Source organism: Mandrillus leucophaeus, unplaced genomic scaffold, assembly GCF_000951045.1.
Source record: "Mandrillus leucophaeus isolate KB7577 unplaced genomic scaffold, Mleu.le_1.0 Scaffold60, whole genome shotgun sequence".
In the NCBI taxonomy this organism is placed as follows: Eukaryota; Metazoa; Chordata; class Mammalia; order Primates; family Cercopithecidae; genus Mandrillus; species Mandrillus leucophaeus.
The window spans coordinates 4,447,332-4,465,987 of record NW_012106475.1 but is presented as its reverse complement, the minus strand read 5'-3'; the positions used below and the strand labels follow the sequence as shown (position 1 = coordinate 4,465,987).

At 43.0% G+C, this 18,656-nt stretch overlaps 1 protein-coding gene across 2 annotated transcripts; it reads left to right on the top strand.

The window, feature by feature from the left end:
• The first annotated feature begins 10,580 nt into the window (after nt 1–10,580).
• PTGDR (prostaglandin D2 receptor (DP)) lies at nt 10,581–17,946 on the top strand. Of its 2 annotated transcripts, XR_001008180.1 has the most exons (3): nt 10,581–11,524; nt 12,315–12,411; nt 17,665–17,941. XR_001008180.1 is itself a non-coding variant. In XM_011999724.1 (2 exons), the coding sequence occupies exons 1-2, from the start codon at nt 10,679–10,681 to the stop codon at nt 17,896–17,898; spliced, it is 1,080 nt and encodes a 359-aa protein (XP_011855114.1). In that variant the 5' UTR covers nt 10,581–10,678; the 3' UTR covers nt 17,899–17,946. The 2 variants fall into 2 exon arrangements, 1 of the variants encoding a protein (XP_011855114.1); XM_011999724.1 differs by lacking the exon at nt 12,315–12,411 and having other exon boundaries at nt 17,665–17,946.
• The last annotated feature ends 710 nt before the right edge of the window (nt 17,947–18,656 follow it).

The following is an 18,656-nucleotide window of genomic DNA, read 5'->3' as shown; positions in this document are numbered from 1 at the left end:
GGATTGCATTGGGAGTTATACCTGATGTAAATGACGAGTTGATGGATGCAGCACACCAACATGGCACAAGTACACATATGTAACAAACCTGCACGTTATGCACATGTACCCTACAACTTAAAGTATAATAATAATAAATAAATAAAAATGCAAAAAAAAAAAAATGAATTCAATTGAAAATAATTGACTTTTTCCAAACCCAGCTCAAGAAGAATTATTTAATGTACACTTAATTTGTCTTCAAATTAACTCAGATATAATAAAAATTAACATAAACTAAATACTGAAGTGTTATTTTATTCCTGTTAGTGGTTTTTTTTTCTCCTTAACATTCATAAAAATAATAAAACTAATGGCTTTTAAATAGTCCACCATAGACTAGAATTTTCACTACTGTGGATCATTATTCCAAAATCCACTACATATAGCATTAGGAGCAGCATAACCCCTGGTCTGTCCCAAGTTTTATTTTTCCATTCCTGCCCTGAGGTCATGAGAAATTAAAGGAACTGTGCTAAGGGACCCTCATACTCACTGCAGTTGTGCTGTCAGCTGTTCTTGGCCAACTGCCACCATCACAACCATCACCACCACTCTGTCACCTCCTAACAATGCCTAAGGGCCTTCCCCACATTGGCTGCTCCATTCTTCTCCTAATTCTTCATACCCCTGAGATTCCTTATTTTTAAGACAAACTCATCTCTTCCTATTTGCCATTTCTGTTCGATGACCATCTCTCCTCTTTTCATGAAGGTAGGGACCACATTTTCCATGTTCACAGCTCTATCTCCAGTGACATCTGGTAGATTAACAAATGAGGCTATTTGGGATCAGCCAAATAGGTACATCATGTACTCCAATTTTGTATCTCACTTTTCACCTCAAAACATCTGTCTCTATATATAGCATTTTCACATTCATAACTCCTGTCATGGAGATATGGAGATGATCTTTCTATGGCTTATCTTTTTTTTTTCCTTTCTTTTTCTTTTTTTTTTCTTTTTGAGATGGAGTTTCGCTCTTGTCGCCCAGGCTGGAGTGCAATGGTACAATCTCGGCTCACTGTAACCTCCACCTCTCAGATTCAACCAATTCTTCTGTCTCAGCCTCCTGAGTAGCTGGGATTACAGGCACCCGCCACTATGCCCAGCTAGTTTTTGGTATTTTTAGTAGAGATGGGGTTTCAGCATGTTGGCCAGGCTGGTCTCGAACTTCTGACCTCGGGTGACCTGCCTGCCTCAGCCTCCCAAAGTGCTGGCATTACAGGCATGAGCCACTGTGCCCGGCCTTATCTCTTTAACATCATGTCCCATCCTAATATCTTTGAGCCTTCCTCCCTCAATCATTTCCTCTTTCTCTTTATGCTCTCCTTTTCCACTGGTTTTTCTTTTTCTTTTCTCATCTAAAACAAGTCTATTTGAAAAGCAAAGTACTGTCACAATATACTGTCATTTCAGCATTTTTGCTTCTAGAACACGAAGGACATAAAGTGCACAAGTATCAAAAAAAGTGTCTGGCTCAGAAAGCACATCAGTAGGTCTTTCATTTCACAGATCAGAAAACTGAAGCTCAGAGATTACAACTATATCCCCATAATCAAAAAGCAGTAAATTATATATAGCCAAGTCTCTCTACCAAATCACAAGACTCGCCCAAGAAAAACTAAATGACACATTCATTGTTTAGTTTCTCAAACAAAAGTTGATGCACATGGTACAGCCACTTCTTTTAAAAACAGTGTGGCAGTTCTTTTGAGAGTTAAACATACACCTAACATGCGATCCAACCATTTCACTCCTAGCTTAGCCAAAAGAAATGAAAGCACATGTCTGTATATTTCTGTAAAGACTTGTACAAAAATGCTCACAGTAGCTTTCTTGTTCACAGCCAAAACTTATGAAGTTCAATATAGTTCAATAAAGTTGTCTTTTTAAAAGTTTGTGCACATACTTGATATTTGATAGAATTTCTTTCTCAACTGGTTTCAATCAAGTAAAAAGCTCTTCACTTTTACTCAGTAGAAGATGTTATAAAAACTTAACACATCTCCTTCAGTAAATGTCTTTAGGTCATTGAAGGTCATCCCGGGTGGCCCATTGGTGTTTCCTCCCAACATTCTGATAAAAACTTCGGCATGACTGGGAGACATCTGAAGAGTCTCCGCCTTGGTGATCATGGAGTCTGAGAAGTCCAATATGCGGACACACTGGAGGACAAGGAAAGCCACTGTTGTATTTCAATCCAAGTTCCGAGGCCTGAGAATCAGGGATAATGGGTGGGCGGGGGTGGGGGGGAATTGGAGAAAGGTCTGGAATTCAAAGGTCCAAGAACCAAGAGCTCCGATGTTGGATGTCCCATGGGAGCGATACTATTTTTTCCTTGTCAGCCCTCAAAATATGAAGTTTTTGACCTATTTTTAAAACATTCATTTTATCCCTCTGCTTCTCAAGCTTTTAATTTCTTTTACACTAAAGTTACATTGCTGCCTCCAGTGACACATAACCCATGCACACCATCTTCTGTGATCTGATAATTACCCTACTCTGCGCTCGTAAAGGTCATCAGTGACTCCTTGTTGCCAAATTCAATGATCTTTTCTCAGTTCTCATTTTCCTTGATCACTCTGCAAAATCTGAACTATTGCATGCTGTAGCAGAGACTGCAGGTTGACCACCAAATATCCCATTCTCCCTTTCTTCCTTAACAACACAATTCCAATTTTATTCAAGATGGTAATCTGTCCAACTGAAGGACAACATTCCCCAGTCTCTCTTGCAGTAGAGATGGTCTTACGAAATGTAAGGTGACATGCTTATATTCATTAGGTTAATGCCCACTGCTATAATGAATTCTAAATTCTCATCAGTATAACACAATAGGATATTTTTGCTCGCCTATGTTCAAAATGCATATTCCTGGTCACCAGTAAACATTCCACATGATCACTCTGGGGTCCAGGATCCTTTAATATATTTCTCCATCATTTTCTAAGACCTCAGAGTCCTCCACATCCAGCTGGCAGATGGGGAAAGAGGATGAACAGCAGCATGCGGGAGAAAAGAACTCAGCTATATGGTGATACATTACTGCAAGGGAGGCTGAAAAATGTAGCTTACAGGACTGCTCAAGAGCAGGAAATGGATTTTGTGAGAAACCAGCTGTTCTCTGCCAGATGGCTAAGGTCGTTCAACTAACGGATTCTAACCCGGCCAGATCTGCAGGCATGATTGGAACAGACCACAGTCACTGCTTCCTGACTGGGTGTATCCTAGGGCAGAAAACCTCACTTGATCAGTCCCTAAAGCCAAAGATCAGTGTTTCCTCTTCACTCTCCACCATAACAAGTGTATTATTCTTAACATCTTCTCTTCTTCTTATTGCTGTGTTAACCCACAAGTTAATTTTCACTTTTCCCTAACAAGAACTCTTCCCAATCACAATCAGACTCATGAGCTTTTACAGCTATGAAAAGTGAAGTTTGAGAAGTAAATACTGAGATAAAGGAATTAATAAGTTGTCCATAAATTTGTAATTTAAAATTCCCCAAGATAAGCAAAATTACAAAATTGGACTGATGTTGGTTATTGTCCACAATAATGTTTTTTACCAAGTACAAAAAAAGTACAGATGAAGTTGATAAACATGCAGAGATCACAGATCTGTCTCACTGCCCAGATCAACAACTCTCTTGTTAGTTTAAATCACTCTGTAGAATCTAAATCAAAGTCCTCCCCAGCATTTGCTTACCATGTTTACAGCCTTAGATGAAGTTTGCTGTCTATTCTTGATCCATTGGTTAAAAGTGTCACACCTATAAATTATCCTTCATCCAGCTCAGATTTCTGTCTAGTATGAAGACAATTTAATCTGTATTTAAATTCAAGCTTATCATAGAAACATTTGGACCAGGTAATTTTCTCCTCCTCTCTCTCCAGTTTTATTAACAGTAATGATAATCATTCTTAAAGTTGGACATGTCCAACTCTTCCAATTGTTTATTCTCAAAGCTTTTTTGCTGTTTTAAAAAAGTGTGTTTTTAAAATAATTTATTTTTCATAAAAATTTGCACCAGCTGATGTCATAGAGAAAAACAATCAATTTCAAAAGTCAATTTCAGTTGTTTACTCTATGTCTTCCTCCAGAGCCACATCCAGGTATATAAAATAATTTTGAGTCCCAGACTTGTATTTGCATACAATTTGTGTTTATTTAACCTGGGCTCTCTGCTTGGTGGTTGAACAGAAGAATACTTTTGCTTCTTAGATAAGATACCAAATTGTTTAAGACTCAAAAATAGTCTTTCAGGACATGGACAAACAGTAGAAGGTATTATTGTTGTTCATTCATTCAGTAAACATTTATTGAGAATCTATTGTGTGTCTAGCAGTGTGTGCTGGGACAGAGGGGCACAAAGTTGAATAAGGAATCACCTCTGCCCTTGAGAGACTCACACCCAACATGCGAACAAACACACAACATTATACAGCAAATGTCTGGGGCATTTGAAGGAATCCAAGGGACTGGGTAATGTAGGTTTGGAATGAGGGTGAGGAATTTCTGGGAAGAATCTGAAGAAGATTGCTGAGTGATCAGAGAGATGAAATAAAAATTCAAGACTCTGCTGAGAAAAGGTAAATCAAAAACAGTGATACTGTTTGGATATCTGTGTGCACCAAACGTCATGTTGGAATGTAATCCCCGATGTTGGAGGTGGGGCCTGGTGGGAGGTGAATGGATCATGGGGGCGGATCCTTCATGAATGGTTTAGCACCATCTGCTTGGTGTTGTCCTCAAGATAGTGAATAATTTCTCATGAAGTCTGGTTGTTTAAACATGTGTGACACCCTCCCCCCCTCTCTTGCTCCCACTCTTACCATGTGACGTACCTGCTCCCCCTTCACCTTCCTCCATGAGTAAAAGCTCCCTGAGGCCTCCCCAGAAGCCAAGCAGATGTCGGCACCATACTTCCTGTATAGCCTGCAGAACTATGAGCCAATTAAACCTCTGTTATTTATAAATTACTCAGACTCAGGCATTTTTTTTTCTTTTTTTAAAATTGTTTAATGTTGTCTGTCACTGTGAAAGTTATTTCTTTATAGCAACATAAGAACAACCTAACACAAACAGTATGAGTAAAACACAAATTAGTATTGGAATGCTGTGGCCTAGGCAGTGGCTTCACTTCCCTGGCTCACCAAAAAGGTGTTCAGGGAGGGTCCTTTAAACCTGAGGTAGGTATAGTGGGCCTTAAGGGCCCACAGCCTCTGAGTCTCAGCTGAGATGCTCACCAGCACTGCCATCAGTACTGGACACTGTAATGTGCCACTCAGATCCCATTCAGGACTAAAAGGCTTATTCCCCACGCTGTGGCACAGTCCTCAGCCATCAGCCCCCTCCATGTATTGCCTTGGCTGAGAGAGCTGCAGCACCCAAGGCTCTATGCCCTTCCCCAGGGTAACATGTCCCCAGTCTCTGGCCCATTCAGGGATACAAAAGCCTAGTACCCTTACCTTCAACTCAGCACAACTTTGAGGGGCCTTGTCAGCTTCTGAGTTTCTAGTCAGGTTGGTTAAGCTCTTTCACTGGAACTATCACAACCCAATTTCTCAACTCAATCCTGTTTCTGTTCCTTCTTTTTCACAGGTGTTAATCTCAAAAGCACTTCCTAATAGGTATGCTACATATCCTATCCTCATCTCCATCTCAGAGTCTGCTTTTCTCAGGCAACCAAACCAGACACACCTGCCAACACCATCTCTTGGAAGCTTATGCAAGCTGCTAGAAAAGCTCAGCAATGAATGAACCCTCACAACTTATAATCAGGTTACAAATGGATTATTCCACCACTTCTTTACTCTCAGGTCATCACCCAAAGACGTTTTCAAAAAATTCATGTTGATCTTTTGAAAGTATATTTTCTCAAATTCCTACACATACAGAGATCCTGATCCTGATTTACACATGGACAGAAGTCCACACTGCTACACTACCACTCCACGTCATGGACAGAAGTCCATGTGTAAATCTCAATTTAGCAGCCAAAGATCAAAATGGAAATTCTTGCTAGACAAAAGGTTGGGGAAGCCTGAAAAGCAGGAATAAGAATCAAACAAAAACGAAGATTTTATTAAACTACCTGCAAATAGCAAACAGATGTCAAAATATTTGGGCAGACCACCACAAGACATTGTATGACCACAGAAACACAGGGCACTGACATGTGGTCTGTCCCTGGTGGTAGTTCTACCTCTTGACTTCTGAGCAGATAGAGGAAGTTGCAGGGTCCCTCCTTTCTCTCTGACTCTCTGGTCTTCTCTGCAATTCTTTCTCCAAGGGAGAGGCTTGGGGAATCCAAAAGACCTGGATGCCATTTGAGACTCATCACATACCAGTTATGTGAACTTAAACAAGTTATTAACCTCTCTGAGTCTCACTTTCCTTATGCAAGAAAACTTCTGCAGTGCAGTCAGCAGGAATAAAAACATTAATGAACATCACTTACAGAGCCACGCAGAGTGTGGCAGAGCAGGCCACAGCACAGTGCTTAACATTCTCACCTTAGCTGCACACTGGGGAACTTCAAAAAAATACTGAAGCCTGGAGGGCACCCACAAAGAGTCTGATATCATCATTTTGGGGTGCTGAAGCATCAGAAAGGTTTAAAGCTCTCCAGGGGATTCCAAAGTGCAGCCAAGATTGATAACTGTTGTTCTATGCAGATTATTTTATTTAAACCAGATACTACTCTAAGAGTTCAGTCCAATTATCCCCCTTCACCCTCCTTCCCTCATTTCTACAGACAAGGGGATTGAGGTTTAGAAAGGTTAGAAGATTATGCAAGGGTACAGAGCTAGCAAGGGGCAAAGCTGAGATTTAAGTTCACACAGCATGACTCCCAGGACCTAACACATTATGGCCACACTGCTACACTACCACTCCATGTCCTGAATGTGAAGAAATGTCTAGCATGGTCTCTAGCATGCAGAACATGCTCCAAATTTGAGGGCTAAGTTTGTTTGTTGTTTTTTAGCATCCCTCCTCTCCATTTCTTGCTCTTCACAATCCCCAGCCCAAAATATCACTTGGAGTTCAGTAGAAGTGAGCAATGGATAAGATTTAGAAGCATAGTTAGAATGGATCTAGAAAAAAAAATGTTCTTTTTTCCTTTTTTCGCCTTCCTAAATCCCCACCGTAAGCACACACTTGTTGTATCAGTTTGTTCTCATGCTGCTAATAAAGACATACCTGAGACTGGGTAACTTATAAAGGAAAGAGGTCTAATTGACTCACAGTTCCACATGACTGGGGAGGCCTCACAATAATGGCAGAAGGTGGATGAGGAGCAGTCACATCTTATATGGCGGCAGGCAAGAGAGAACTTGTGTAGGGGAACTTTATTAAAAACCCTTTATAAAACTATCAGTTGTTGTGAGACTTATTCACTATCACAGAACAGCACGGGAAAGACCTGCCCCAATGATTCAATAACATTTCACCAGTTCCCTCCCATGACCACGTGGGAATTATAGGAGCTACAATTCAAGATGAGATTTGGGTGGGGACAGAACTAAACCATATCACTTGTTTTACATTTAAAGTCTTTTAAAATAATTATTACAAATACAATATTGAAAATATAAGAATCTAAGGAGACATTTTTCTACCATCCCTTCTCAAGTGTAAGTGAATGCTTTCATTTGCCTATGTCAGCTTCTGAGCCTTGTCCATGAGCATCTATGATTTTTATGTTTACATTGCCATAATATAATTATATATTTAAAATAGTCATCCACATGATGTCATATATTTTCAGAAGATTTGTCCTATAACCCAATTAAGCAGCCTGGTACAGCTCTGTAGATAATGGAGGTAATTTTACCATTAACTTAGCCTAAGATATTTTCATTAAAGGTTTCCCTTTTAAGGAAAAAATGTACTTAACCTGGTTACTCTGAAAGCTAATATAAAAATGTATAAGCCTGTAGAGGTCACACAACATGATGTTTGCCTTTCCTTATCTGCTGTATGTCCCTCAGTGCCCACATGCTTCATCCCCCTCACCCCCATGCTTGGCACAGAGCAGGAGTTCAAAAAATATTTGACGCATGAACAAATGATACTTTTCTTGGTTGTACAGTGAAATTACAAAATAGGATTTCTCAGGAACTGGGGCAGAAGACTCCAAAGTTAGGCTTGAGAACAGGGTAGGATGGACAACAGCAAAGCAGGCAGGAAAGGCAACCGGAAACCCCATCATAAAGGCCAGCTACAGTGCCTGAGAGGAAATGTGTGGTTTCCTGAATTGCACTTGTTCAAAACCTTCAACCTTAAAGCATGACATATGTAAACCTTGTCAAGGACCCACAGCTGGCCCAACAGTCATACTTTGGGGTTGTTTTCTTTAAAAGTTATTTATAATCTTAGGGCTCCTAGGATAAATACAGAGTTGTAAGCCACTGTAACATGAAAATAAAGCTGCAAAGAATTGAAGTAGGTACGCTTCAGAAGAACAACCCATGCAATATTCCTAGAGGAAGGATTCTTAAGCTAGTGTCCATTGGATCTCCTCTGGGTACCATAGAGGGACTTCAGGAAATGGTGAACAGCCTGAGATTGATGTAAAGTGTATGTGTGTGTCTGTGTATGTGTGCCTGTGTGTGTGTGTGTGCATGTGTGTGTGTCTGTCTGCCTATGGAGGAGACCACAGCTTTCATCAAATTCTCATGTCTTTTGGTTATAGGGCCTGCTCTTCCTTTCACTTCATTAAGTCAAGTGGGGCTCTTCTAAACCCATTCTTATGTGCTAGGGGCTAGAGATGAGAATGAGAGACAGCAGGTAGAACACAGGGGAAGTAACTCTATAGAAGGCCTTCTATTGAGTCAGTATAAGTGAAAGGCTTAGAGAGTGTCCAACCTGCATCAGGACCAATAAAAATGAGCTCTTATTATTATTACTACACTTTGCCAAAGCACTTCATGTTTTCTCAACCTCACAACAACCCCACAAGTTCAGCATAAGTCCCATATTCCATTAGGTTGAACAACTAACCCAGGGTCACATAGTGAGTGGTGGAGTTCAGAACTATCTAATTTCAAAGCTTAGATTCTTCTTCTCCACCCTGTGGCCTGAATTACTGGCCAGACTTTCAGTCTGGAGGCAGCCTCTCTTTCTACCCTTCAGGGTTTCACATCTAAAGCCCAAGGGTCTTGCTCTTTCCCTGAGTCTGTCCGTCAGAACAGGCATGAGGCCTAAAACTGAGCCCCTTCAAGCCAAGGCATAATCTACTTGCTTACATAACAAAACCTCAGTCATCCCATTGAGATTCCACACTCAAAGCCAATTTCGCTCACAGGTCATTGAGTGCTGGTTACAGATATAAAATCACGCTTATCACAATTAACTCCCTTGCCTTTATGATGCAGCCAAGTCAAAGCCCAAATAGGAATAAATTTTTTCTAGTAGTCACAAATCAGAGGCGTGAGAAAGCTCTATGCCAAATCCACCATTTTCTGATTTCAAAATCCATGCTAAAAACTGCAGTTAAACATTAGCTACCAAAACACCCTTCTATCAAATGAGAATCATGGTGATTGCATGTATTGAGCACTTTCTATGTGCTTGCTCTTTACGCGTTATTTCTATGCCTCAAAAGAGTCAGGCAGGTCAGATAGATGCTACTGATTGAGAGGATAAGCAAGTCCCCTAGGGTCACACACACAGTGAGGAGCAGAAACTGGACTCGAATCCAGGCCTATCTGATGACAGTAACAGTGCTGCTAACCATGCCCTTCCCACCAACTCTCTACAGTCACTGTGATTCATGGTACCCAGGACCAACACTGGCTCTTGGCTTTCCCACAAACCACTTCCCTGAAATCTGGACAACTTCTTGGGAGGAGGAGCCATGGGAACAGGACAGATGAACTCCAAAATAGAAGACCTGGTGAGAGGTCCAACTCTGCTGCTTCTCTAGCTCTGTCACCACGGGCAGATCACTTAACTTTCCAAGGCCTCAGTTTCCTCGCCTACGCAATGGCGATGAGCGTGAATGCCCCACATTGCACTGATTTAGAAGAGAGGAGGAGCTAAGGCTTAGGGGCTTTCCAGACACGAGTTATCTTTACCCTTCCTTAACTCGCTAATTCAAGACAACTAGGTGGAAGCCCTTTCTCAGCCTCCCCTCTTCGCTCATCTTCAGAGTTCTTGGCCACCCCATTTCCACCACCAGCATCCTTCGCACTGCCCTCCTCCCAGGTGGCTGCTGCTTAATTTCCCCTCCATTTCAGTAGTTCTTCTCTTGCCTCGTTAGAAGGGCTGGTGTTGGGTGCTTGGAATTCTGGCTATTTTCCTCCTGCCCTTCCGACTCGGCACCAGTCTGTCTCTACTGAGAACGCAGCGCATCCGGGCTGAGCTCTTCACTAGCCTGCTCCGCGCTCCTCAATGCCAGCGCCAGGCGCTCACCCTGCAGAGCGTCCCGCCTCTCAAAGAGGGGTGTGACCCGCGAGTTTAGATAGGAGGTTCCTGCTGTGGGGAACACCCCGCCGCCCTCAGAGCTTTATCTGTGGCGCAGCCTCTCTGTCCGACCCACGCGCGGAGCTGCCGGGGGCTCCTTAGCACCTGGGCGCCGGGACCCTCGCCCTTCCGCAGCCTTCACTCCAGCCCTCTGCTCCCGCACGCCATGAGGTCGCCTTTCTACCGCTGCCAGAACACCACCTCGGTGGAAAAGGGCAACTCGGCGATGATGGGCGCGGTGCTCTTCAGCACCGGCCTCTTGGGCAACCTGCTGGCCCTGGGGCTGCTGGCGCGCTCGGGGCTGGGGTGGTGCTCCCCGCGTTCACTGCGCCCGCCGCCCTCGGTCTTCTACGTGCTGGTGTGTGGCCTGACGGTCACCGACTTGCTGGGCAAGTGCCTCCTAAGCCCCGTGGTGCTGGCTGCCTACGCTCAGAACCGGAGTCTACGGGTGCTTGCGCCCGCATTGGACAACTCGCTGTGCCAAGCATTCGCCTTCTTCATGTCCTTCTTTGGGCTCTCCTCGACACTGCAACTCCTGGCCATGGCACTGGAGTGCTGGCTCTCCCTAGGGCACCCCTTCTTCTACCGACGGCACATCACCCTGCGCCGGGGCGCACTGGTGGCCCCAGTGGTGAGCGCCTTCTGCCTGGCTTTCTGTGCGCTACCTTTCATGGGCTTCGGGAAGTTAGTGCAGTACTGCCCCGGCACCTGGTGCTTTATCCAAATGGTCCACGAGGAGGGCTCGCTGTCGGTGCTGGGGTACTCTGTGCTCTACTCCAGCCTCATGGCGCTGCTGGTCTTCGCCACCGTGCTGTGCAACCTCGGCGCCATGCGCAACCTCTACGCGATGCACCGGCGGCTGCAGCAGCAGCGGCGCTCCTGCACCAGGGACCGTGCCGATCCGCGTGCGGACGGGAGGGAAGCGTCCCCGCAGCCCCTGGAGGAGCTGGATCACCTTCTGCTGCTGGCACTGATGACCGTGCTCTTCACTATGTGTTCTCTGCCCGTAATTGTGAGTCCCCGGGCCCCGAGGCAGCAGGGCACTGGGACTGTCCGGCCGCGGATGCGAGGCGGGAAGGGTGGAGCGGAGTGGGATGGGCGCGGCGTCAGGCGAGCTGCGCCCTGGGCAAGGAAGGTTTGTTGCTGAGTTCCCAAAATTGGATTCCCTCCACAGCCCCGAGATATAACTCAGTTTGCGGAGCGAAATGAGGGAAAGTTAGAGAGAGGAAGGGAAAGACTGAGCCTGGCTGTGTCTCCTTAGCCCAGCAAAACCTTCTCCATGTGGCAGAACTCCCTCCTCTCTGCTTCCTTCTGGGGAGATTTCAGGGTAATTTTTGCACCTTAGGAGGAGCAGAACTTAGTTCCTCCTTGGCAATAGGAGTCCTCTACTTCCCGACGCCTGGGTAATGTTTTATTTTGTTAGACCTGCTCATGACTTCAGTGGTATCAGAAATGGGTGAATGGCATCTGGGAGGATCTTCTCCCCGGTGTTGGCACAGATAGGGAAAAAGAAGTTTAATCCAGCCAGAGTGATTTGCAGATGCATAGTTTCAATTTTGAAAAACGCGTGCGTAAACTTTGAGGCGCCACGGCTGCTGTTTCTGGTGCTGCATCCACCAGGGATTGTGGCGATGGAGGCCGAGGCTCTTTGTATGTTTTAGCTGCTGGTGTCGTTTTCATAACCCGGCTTGACGGGTTTTGAGTGTATCTTGGCAAGTGAGGTGACACGAAAGCCATTATCTCTGGTTTCAATTTAGTAATGAGGATAGCGATGGAGATGAAATTACCTCCTCGTTCTGAAGGCATTTGTTCCTGGAGTCCCCGCCAAGACACCTGGGAGTAGGTGAGACTTGAGGAAACTTTTTCAGTGTTGCTTCTCTCCTTTCTCCTACCCCCAAGGTACTTGTTCAACAAAAACAACACTAAAAGAAATTCCATTGCCAATCCCATGTTCTCGAAATCCTGAGACTTCTGTGAATAGGAAAGTTGTTAAATTTCTTCTGAGTGTAGCAATTTTGGATATTACTTTCAATGGTGAATGAAAGGGAAATACAAAGCGATTTTCCTTTAACTGAAGGCCTTACTGTGTGCGGGAAAAGAAGTCTGGGGCATGAGCATGCAGGGATGGGAACAGTATGCCTCCAGAATAAATAAACACATGAATCTATATCCGTCTAAATATAGACATAGGCACAGATGATATATAGCAGTGGTTTTCAAACTTTAACGTGCTCAAAATCACCAGCAGGGCTTCTAGAAAAAAGATGGCTGGACCCCATTCCCCGGAGTTTCTAATTCAGACATTTTTAAAGAACTTTTATTCTTAACAAGTTCCCAGGTGATACGCAAGCTCAGATTCAGGGTTCACATTTGTAGAATCACACTCTAAAACAGGAGTTGGCAAACCACAGCTCACAGGGCAAACCTATCCTGGCCACTGTTCTATATCTCCCTGGAGTTAAGAATAATTCTTACAAATGAATCTCTGGAATCAATTTGATAAGGCCCAAGAGCTTTGAGCTTCAATTGAGCCAAGTACTATTTCAAGAAAAATACTGTTCCAAGAAAACATTTTATTCTTCTCCTTAGTAGATACATATTACAAAAAAATTGTATTCAGCCAGACATGGTGGCTCACGCCTGTAATCCCAGCACTTTGGGAGGCCAAAGCAGGCAGATCATGAGATCAAGAGATTGAGACCATCCTGGCCAACATGGTGAAACCCTCTCTCTAAAAATACAAAAATTTGCTGGGCGTGGTGGCAGGCGCCTGTAATCCCAGCTACTCGGGAGGCTGAGGCAGGAGAATTGCTTGAACCTGGGAGGCAGAGGTTGCAGTGAGCTGAGATTGCACCACTGCACTGCAGCCTGGGTGACAGAGCAAGACTCCGTCTAAAAAAAAAAAGAAATTGTACTCAATTATTAATACATTTTGATTTCCATCAAAAAAATGTGGAAATGTGTTTTCTCCCATGTTATATTAGTACCTATCAAATATTTATGATTTTGTCTCTTGGCCCATAAAACCTAAAATAGTTACTATCTGGCCCTTTATAAAATCTTTTAGGAGCTCCTATTATAAAGTTGGGGCCTCACTCATCTATGCTGTGATAAAGCAGACAGTACCCAAATGCATGGAAATTTTGACCTTAGTTTGAATGTTTTAGTCAGACCAATGCAGAAAGCAGCACCATACAGTGGAAAGAACACTGCATTTGGACATGTCTCTAAGGGGACTTGGATCACTCATAGGGTAATGTGAGAATTGAAGGAAATAATGGAGTTGAAAAAGATTTTCTAAAAAACTTGCAAAGTTCCAAATATATTTAATGTTGACAGCATTCTTCACAAGAACCACCATTTTCTAGAAAGGATAAGGGCTTTAGCATCAGACGTGGGTTTGAATCAGGCTTCATCACTTACTAGCTATGGTAGCAGCTAATTTACCCTTTCTGACCTCAGTTTCCTCATCTGTAAAATGATTATAACCATACTTGTTCTGTAAGATATTTCTATAACTTGTTCAAATCTATAAGATTTGAAATTATATACACAATATATACATTCATCACCTAGCCCATTGTCTCAATAATTAGCATCATTATTATTACTATTTATAACTTCCATATATTACTGTTGCCTGCTGGACAGAAAAAAAAAATCAAGAACTACTATCTTCTCAGGAGATAGTGCTATATGCTAAGGCAGTGGCTCTGAAACTTTTTTTGGTCTAAGGACCCCTTTATACTCTTAAAATTATTAATGACCCAGACAGCTTTTGCTTATGTGGATTAAATCATCAGTGTTTCTCATAATAGAAAATAAAACTAAGAAATTCTAAAAATATGGTTGCAAAACAAGATAAAATGTACCTCTTGTGTTTTCCATATGTACAAGTAAAATGTGGGGATTTCAAAATGATTGAATGATAGTAAAGTTACAGAGATTATAGCAAGTAAAGTGGAAAAATCACAAAAGTACTGAAAACATCTCTGAAAACTCACGTGTACCTTCAACCTACTACCTTAAAAAGTCTAGAAAACACAAGGATACACAACCACATATTCTATTATTTGTGAAAGTGACGTCATCATTTGTTATCTAGCCTTCATAAAATTCACCGTACACCTGTGAGAGAATGAAGGGGAAAAAGGCAAAGCATGTTTTTAATGACAGTAGCTTTGACCTACTGGACACATTGAATAGGTATTGGAGATTTTACACTCTTCTAAGTAATGGACGTAGCAATTGTATCTTTATCTGAAGGGGGAGACATGGGTGACAATAAGCTATATGGTTGACTTAAAAAGAAAACACTTTACCTGAGTTTGTTTTCCATTTGCCCCTTTCTCCTCAAAGTGGAATGTGGCAAAATATAATTCCACCTATTTGAGAATGCTTGATTAGTTGGGATCTAGACAACTAAATGATACTAGCAAAATTAAAACAAATTATTTTATTTTCTAGCCAGCATTTATCCACATCAAATCCATTAGGTTATTTTGACTTTCAAGTCACTGGATTTGTATTCGAAATGTATTGTTCACTGGGGCGTGGTGGCTCACACTTGTAATCCCAGCACTTTGGGAGGCCAAATCAGGAGGATTGTTTGAGCCCAGCCTGGGCAACACAGTGAGACCCTGCCTCAAAAAAAAAAAAAGTTAGCCAGGCATGGTGACACATGTGTGTAGTCCCAGCTACTTGGCTGAGGTGGGAGGATTGCTTGGGCCCAGAAGGTCAAGGCTGCATTGAGCCTTGATCATGCCACTGCACTCCAACCTGGGTGACAAAGTGAGACTCTGTCTAAAAAAATAATAATAATAATACACAGGCATTTTTTAAAAGTGCTCAACATCCAGAAAGAATTGGTGTGAGAAGAACGCCCTCTGATGGACATGGGAGGCATTGAAATAATGTTGCTGCCAGCTCCTGGACATCCCTGCCCAGCAGCCCTCTCTGGCTTCTGATGCCCTCTTCTATCCAGTCCACGCACTGTAACACAACAGACCTTGCCCTTTGCTCTTTAAATCTACCTCAGACCCTTTCCCTGGGCCCTCCCTTGCCTGTTATCCCTTACAGGCCTCCAACAGCCTCCTTTGAAACTAGCATCGCACCCATTCTTTCTGCTCCCTAAAATAGCATACACCTGAGAGCTGTCTCAAGCACTCAGGGTGTCCTCTATCTCTTCTCTGACTTCATCGATTCTGACAAGTGATTAAATAGCTTGTACTTATCTTTACCTGGCTTATAGACCTCTCTCATAACACCTAATATATACATGGACATCCTCTCTCATCCATCCCTGCTCCCCCACCAACCTCCAGAACATTGTGGTTTTCTAAAGTAAAAATAATTTGGGTGAAAACATGTTTTTTTGTTTTTTGAGAGAGTGTTTTGCTCTTGTCACCCAGGCTGGAGTGCAATGGCACGATCTAGGCTCACTGCAACCTCGTCCTCCCGGGTTCAAGCAATTCTCCTGCCTCAGCCTCCCGAGTAGCTGGGATTACAGGCGCCCACCACCACGCCCGGCTGATTTTTGTATTTTTAGTAGGTGTTTCACCATGTTGGCCAGGCTGGTCTCCAACTCCTGACTTCAAATGATCCACCCACCTCAGCCTCACAGAGTGCTGGGATTACAGGCATCAGCCACCGTGCCTGGCCTGAAAATATGTTACATGCCTTAGACAATCCACTGCAAGCTGCCTTTGAAGCTCATGCCATATTCTCTACACTTACACTTTCTTCCTATTGCATCAAACTGGAAATTTGAAAATTCAACAGTTAAGTGTTCAACATTAAAGTGAATTTTAAAAATCATACGCCAACAAACTTTGCATCAAGCTTAATGAAATACAATATTTATGTTATGGAGAAGTTGTTAAGATTCCCTCTGCCACCGCCCGACTTCAGATGGGCGAGGGCATCCAGATTATACAGCTGAGTCCAATGTAGGGTGTCTTCCTAAGTGCAATAGATTGGAGTGGCTGAGCCCACTGAAATGCTCTATAGAGAAGAAAGTAGAACAGTAAGGAAATGATTATGGAAAAAATGCATCTTCTCCAGGAGATGCTCTCTGATTGCCTTGAATAGGTCCAGTCTCTTATCCATATCCCTTCTTACTAATGTTGAGTTTGCATGCTTCCTGTTCCATTAGAGTCCATTTATCCTAATATGTATTTAGAATCGTAGGCATAGATAATGCAATGGAAAAAAGAAAACAAAAAGAAGTGGCCAGCCTTAGGCAGAGTGGAAAGCAATGGTTGTGCTAGGTCTAGAGATCAGTGTTGACTGAATAGGAGGAAAAGCTGTTGTTTGAGGCATTTTGCAAGACTCCAAGGAGGCTACAGAGACCCCAGGGAAGATCAGACAATAGGAGTTGGTTGGACCTAGGTAAGGCCTGTCTCTTATACACATCTAGATGTGATCAGACAATAGGAGTTGGTTGGACCTAGGTAAGGCAGTCTTATATTTTTGTGCATGTTTTTGCCTTCTAGATTGGAAAAAAAAAAAAAAAAAGTATGTCGCCCATGAAAAGGTTAACAATCTGTGCTAAGAAAAAGTAGAGGAATTTACATGAGTTGAACAGTATTTTTTTCCAAGTCATCTCAGGTCTTTTCATTGTCATATTTCCTGTTTCTTCACTTTGATTAAAAGCTTCCATTCTATTGGTGTCTGCGTACATGTGACATTTCACAGGTGTGACTTATTTCTGAGAGAACTAATAGGAGACGACAGGAAGCAGGGAGAAGAAACGAGAATTGAAGAAAGTACGTGCAAGGACGCTAGCTAGAAGGAGACTCTGTATGAAAGCATGGTGACCCTGTTTGTAAAAGATTCAGCAAATCTTCTTGGCCTGGCAGGGACCTAGAAACTTGAGCCCAGCAGGTAGAATAGCCTTCAGGAACTTAATGAGACTGGATCTCTGACAAGTTCTCAGCTTCTGCCCCGCCTCCCAGGTCTGGCCACACCCCACCTTCCCAGCTCCCCACTCGCACCCATCAGCTGCAGTGGCCTTAGCTACTTGTAAATGTACCAAAAACGAGTGTTCCAAGCTAAGCTGCCATGTTCTTACAGAAACTTAGGTGAAGTAAGTGAATCGATTGCGGCCATTAACCTTTCCACATCATAATGGAATGTTTTTCTTCAAAACAGTATCGCGCTTACTATGGAGCATTTAAGGATATCAAGGAGAAGATCAGGACCTCTGAAGAAGCAGAAGACCTCCGAGCCTTGAGATTTCTATCTGTGATTTCAATTGTGGACCCTTGGATTTTTATCATTTTCAGAACTCCGGTATTTCGGATATTTTTTCACAAGATTTTCATAAGACCTCTTACGTACAGGAACTGGTGCAGCAGTTCCACTCACATGGAATCCAGTCTGTGACGGTGTTTTTCACTCTGTGGTGCGCTGAAGAATATGTCACATGTTGAGTCAAAGAACCATGATTTTAAAAGCCGGGCGCGGTGGCTCAAGCCTGTAATCCCAGCTACTCGGGAGGCTGAGACGGGCGGATCACGAGGTCAGGAGATCGAGACCATCCTGGCTAACACGGTGAAACCCCGTCTCTACTAAAAAATACAAAAAACTAGCTGGGCGAGGTGGCGGGCGCCTGTAGTCCCAGCTACTGGGGAGGCTGAGGCAGGAGAATGGTGTGAACCCGGGAGGCGGAGCTTGCAGTGAGCTGAGATCCGGCCACTGCACTCCAGCCTGGGTGACAGAGCGAGACTCCGTCTCAAAAAAAATAATAATAAAAAAATAAAAATTAAAAAATTAAAAAAAACTTACAATTTAAATCCTTAGAAGTTATCTTCCATAACAAAAGCATGTATATGTATTTTCAAAAGTATCTGATATCTTAACAATGTGTTACCATTCTATAGTCATGAACCCCTTCAGTGCATTTTCACTTTGTTGTTAACAGCAACTAAAATTTCATATATTGTCACCAATGTTAAAATTCTTAAAAAGCAATGGTATTGTCCCTACATTTGTACTTGGTGGCCCTGTTCTGTTTAGAAAGGCCTTGAGATATATGGGTCTTATAAAATATAGTAGAAACACCACCATTTATGATTATGTGATGGGCAGTCTTAAAAAGCATAATTTCTTACCCTATTCATTTTTTGGTGAAACCTGATTCA

Bases quoted from the DNA above. Each gene is read 5' to 3' on its own strand.
- PTGDR (XM_011999724.1), top strand. From the start codon at position 10,679: ATGAGGTCGCCTTTCTACCGCTGCCAGAACACCACCTCGGTGGAAAAG. The intron at 11,525-17,664 runs GTGAGTCCCCGG...TCTTCAAAACAG, and splicing joins TGTGTTCTCTGCCCGTAATT to TATCGCGCTTACTATGGAGC.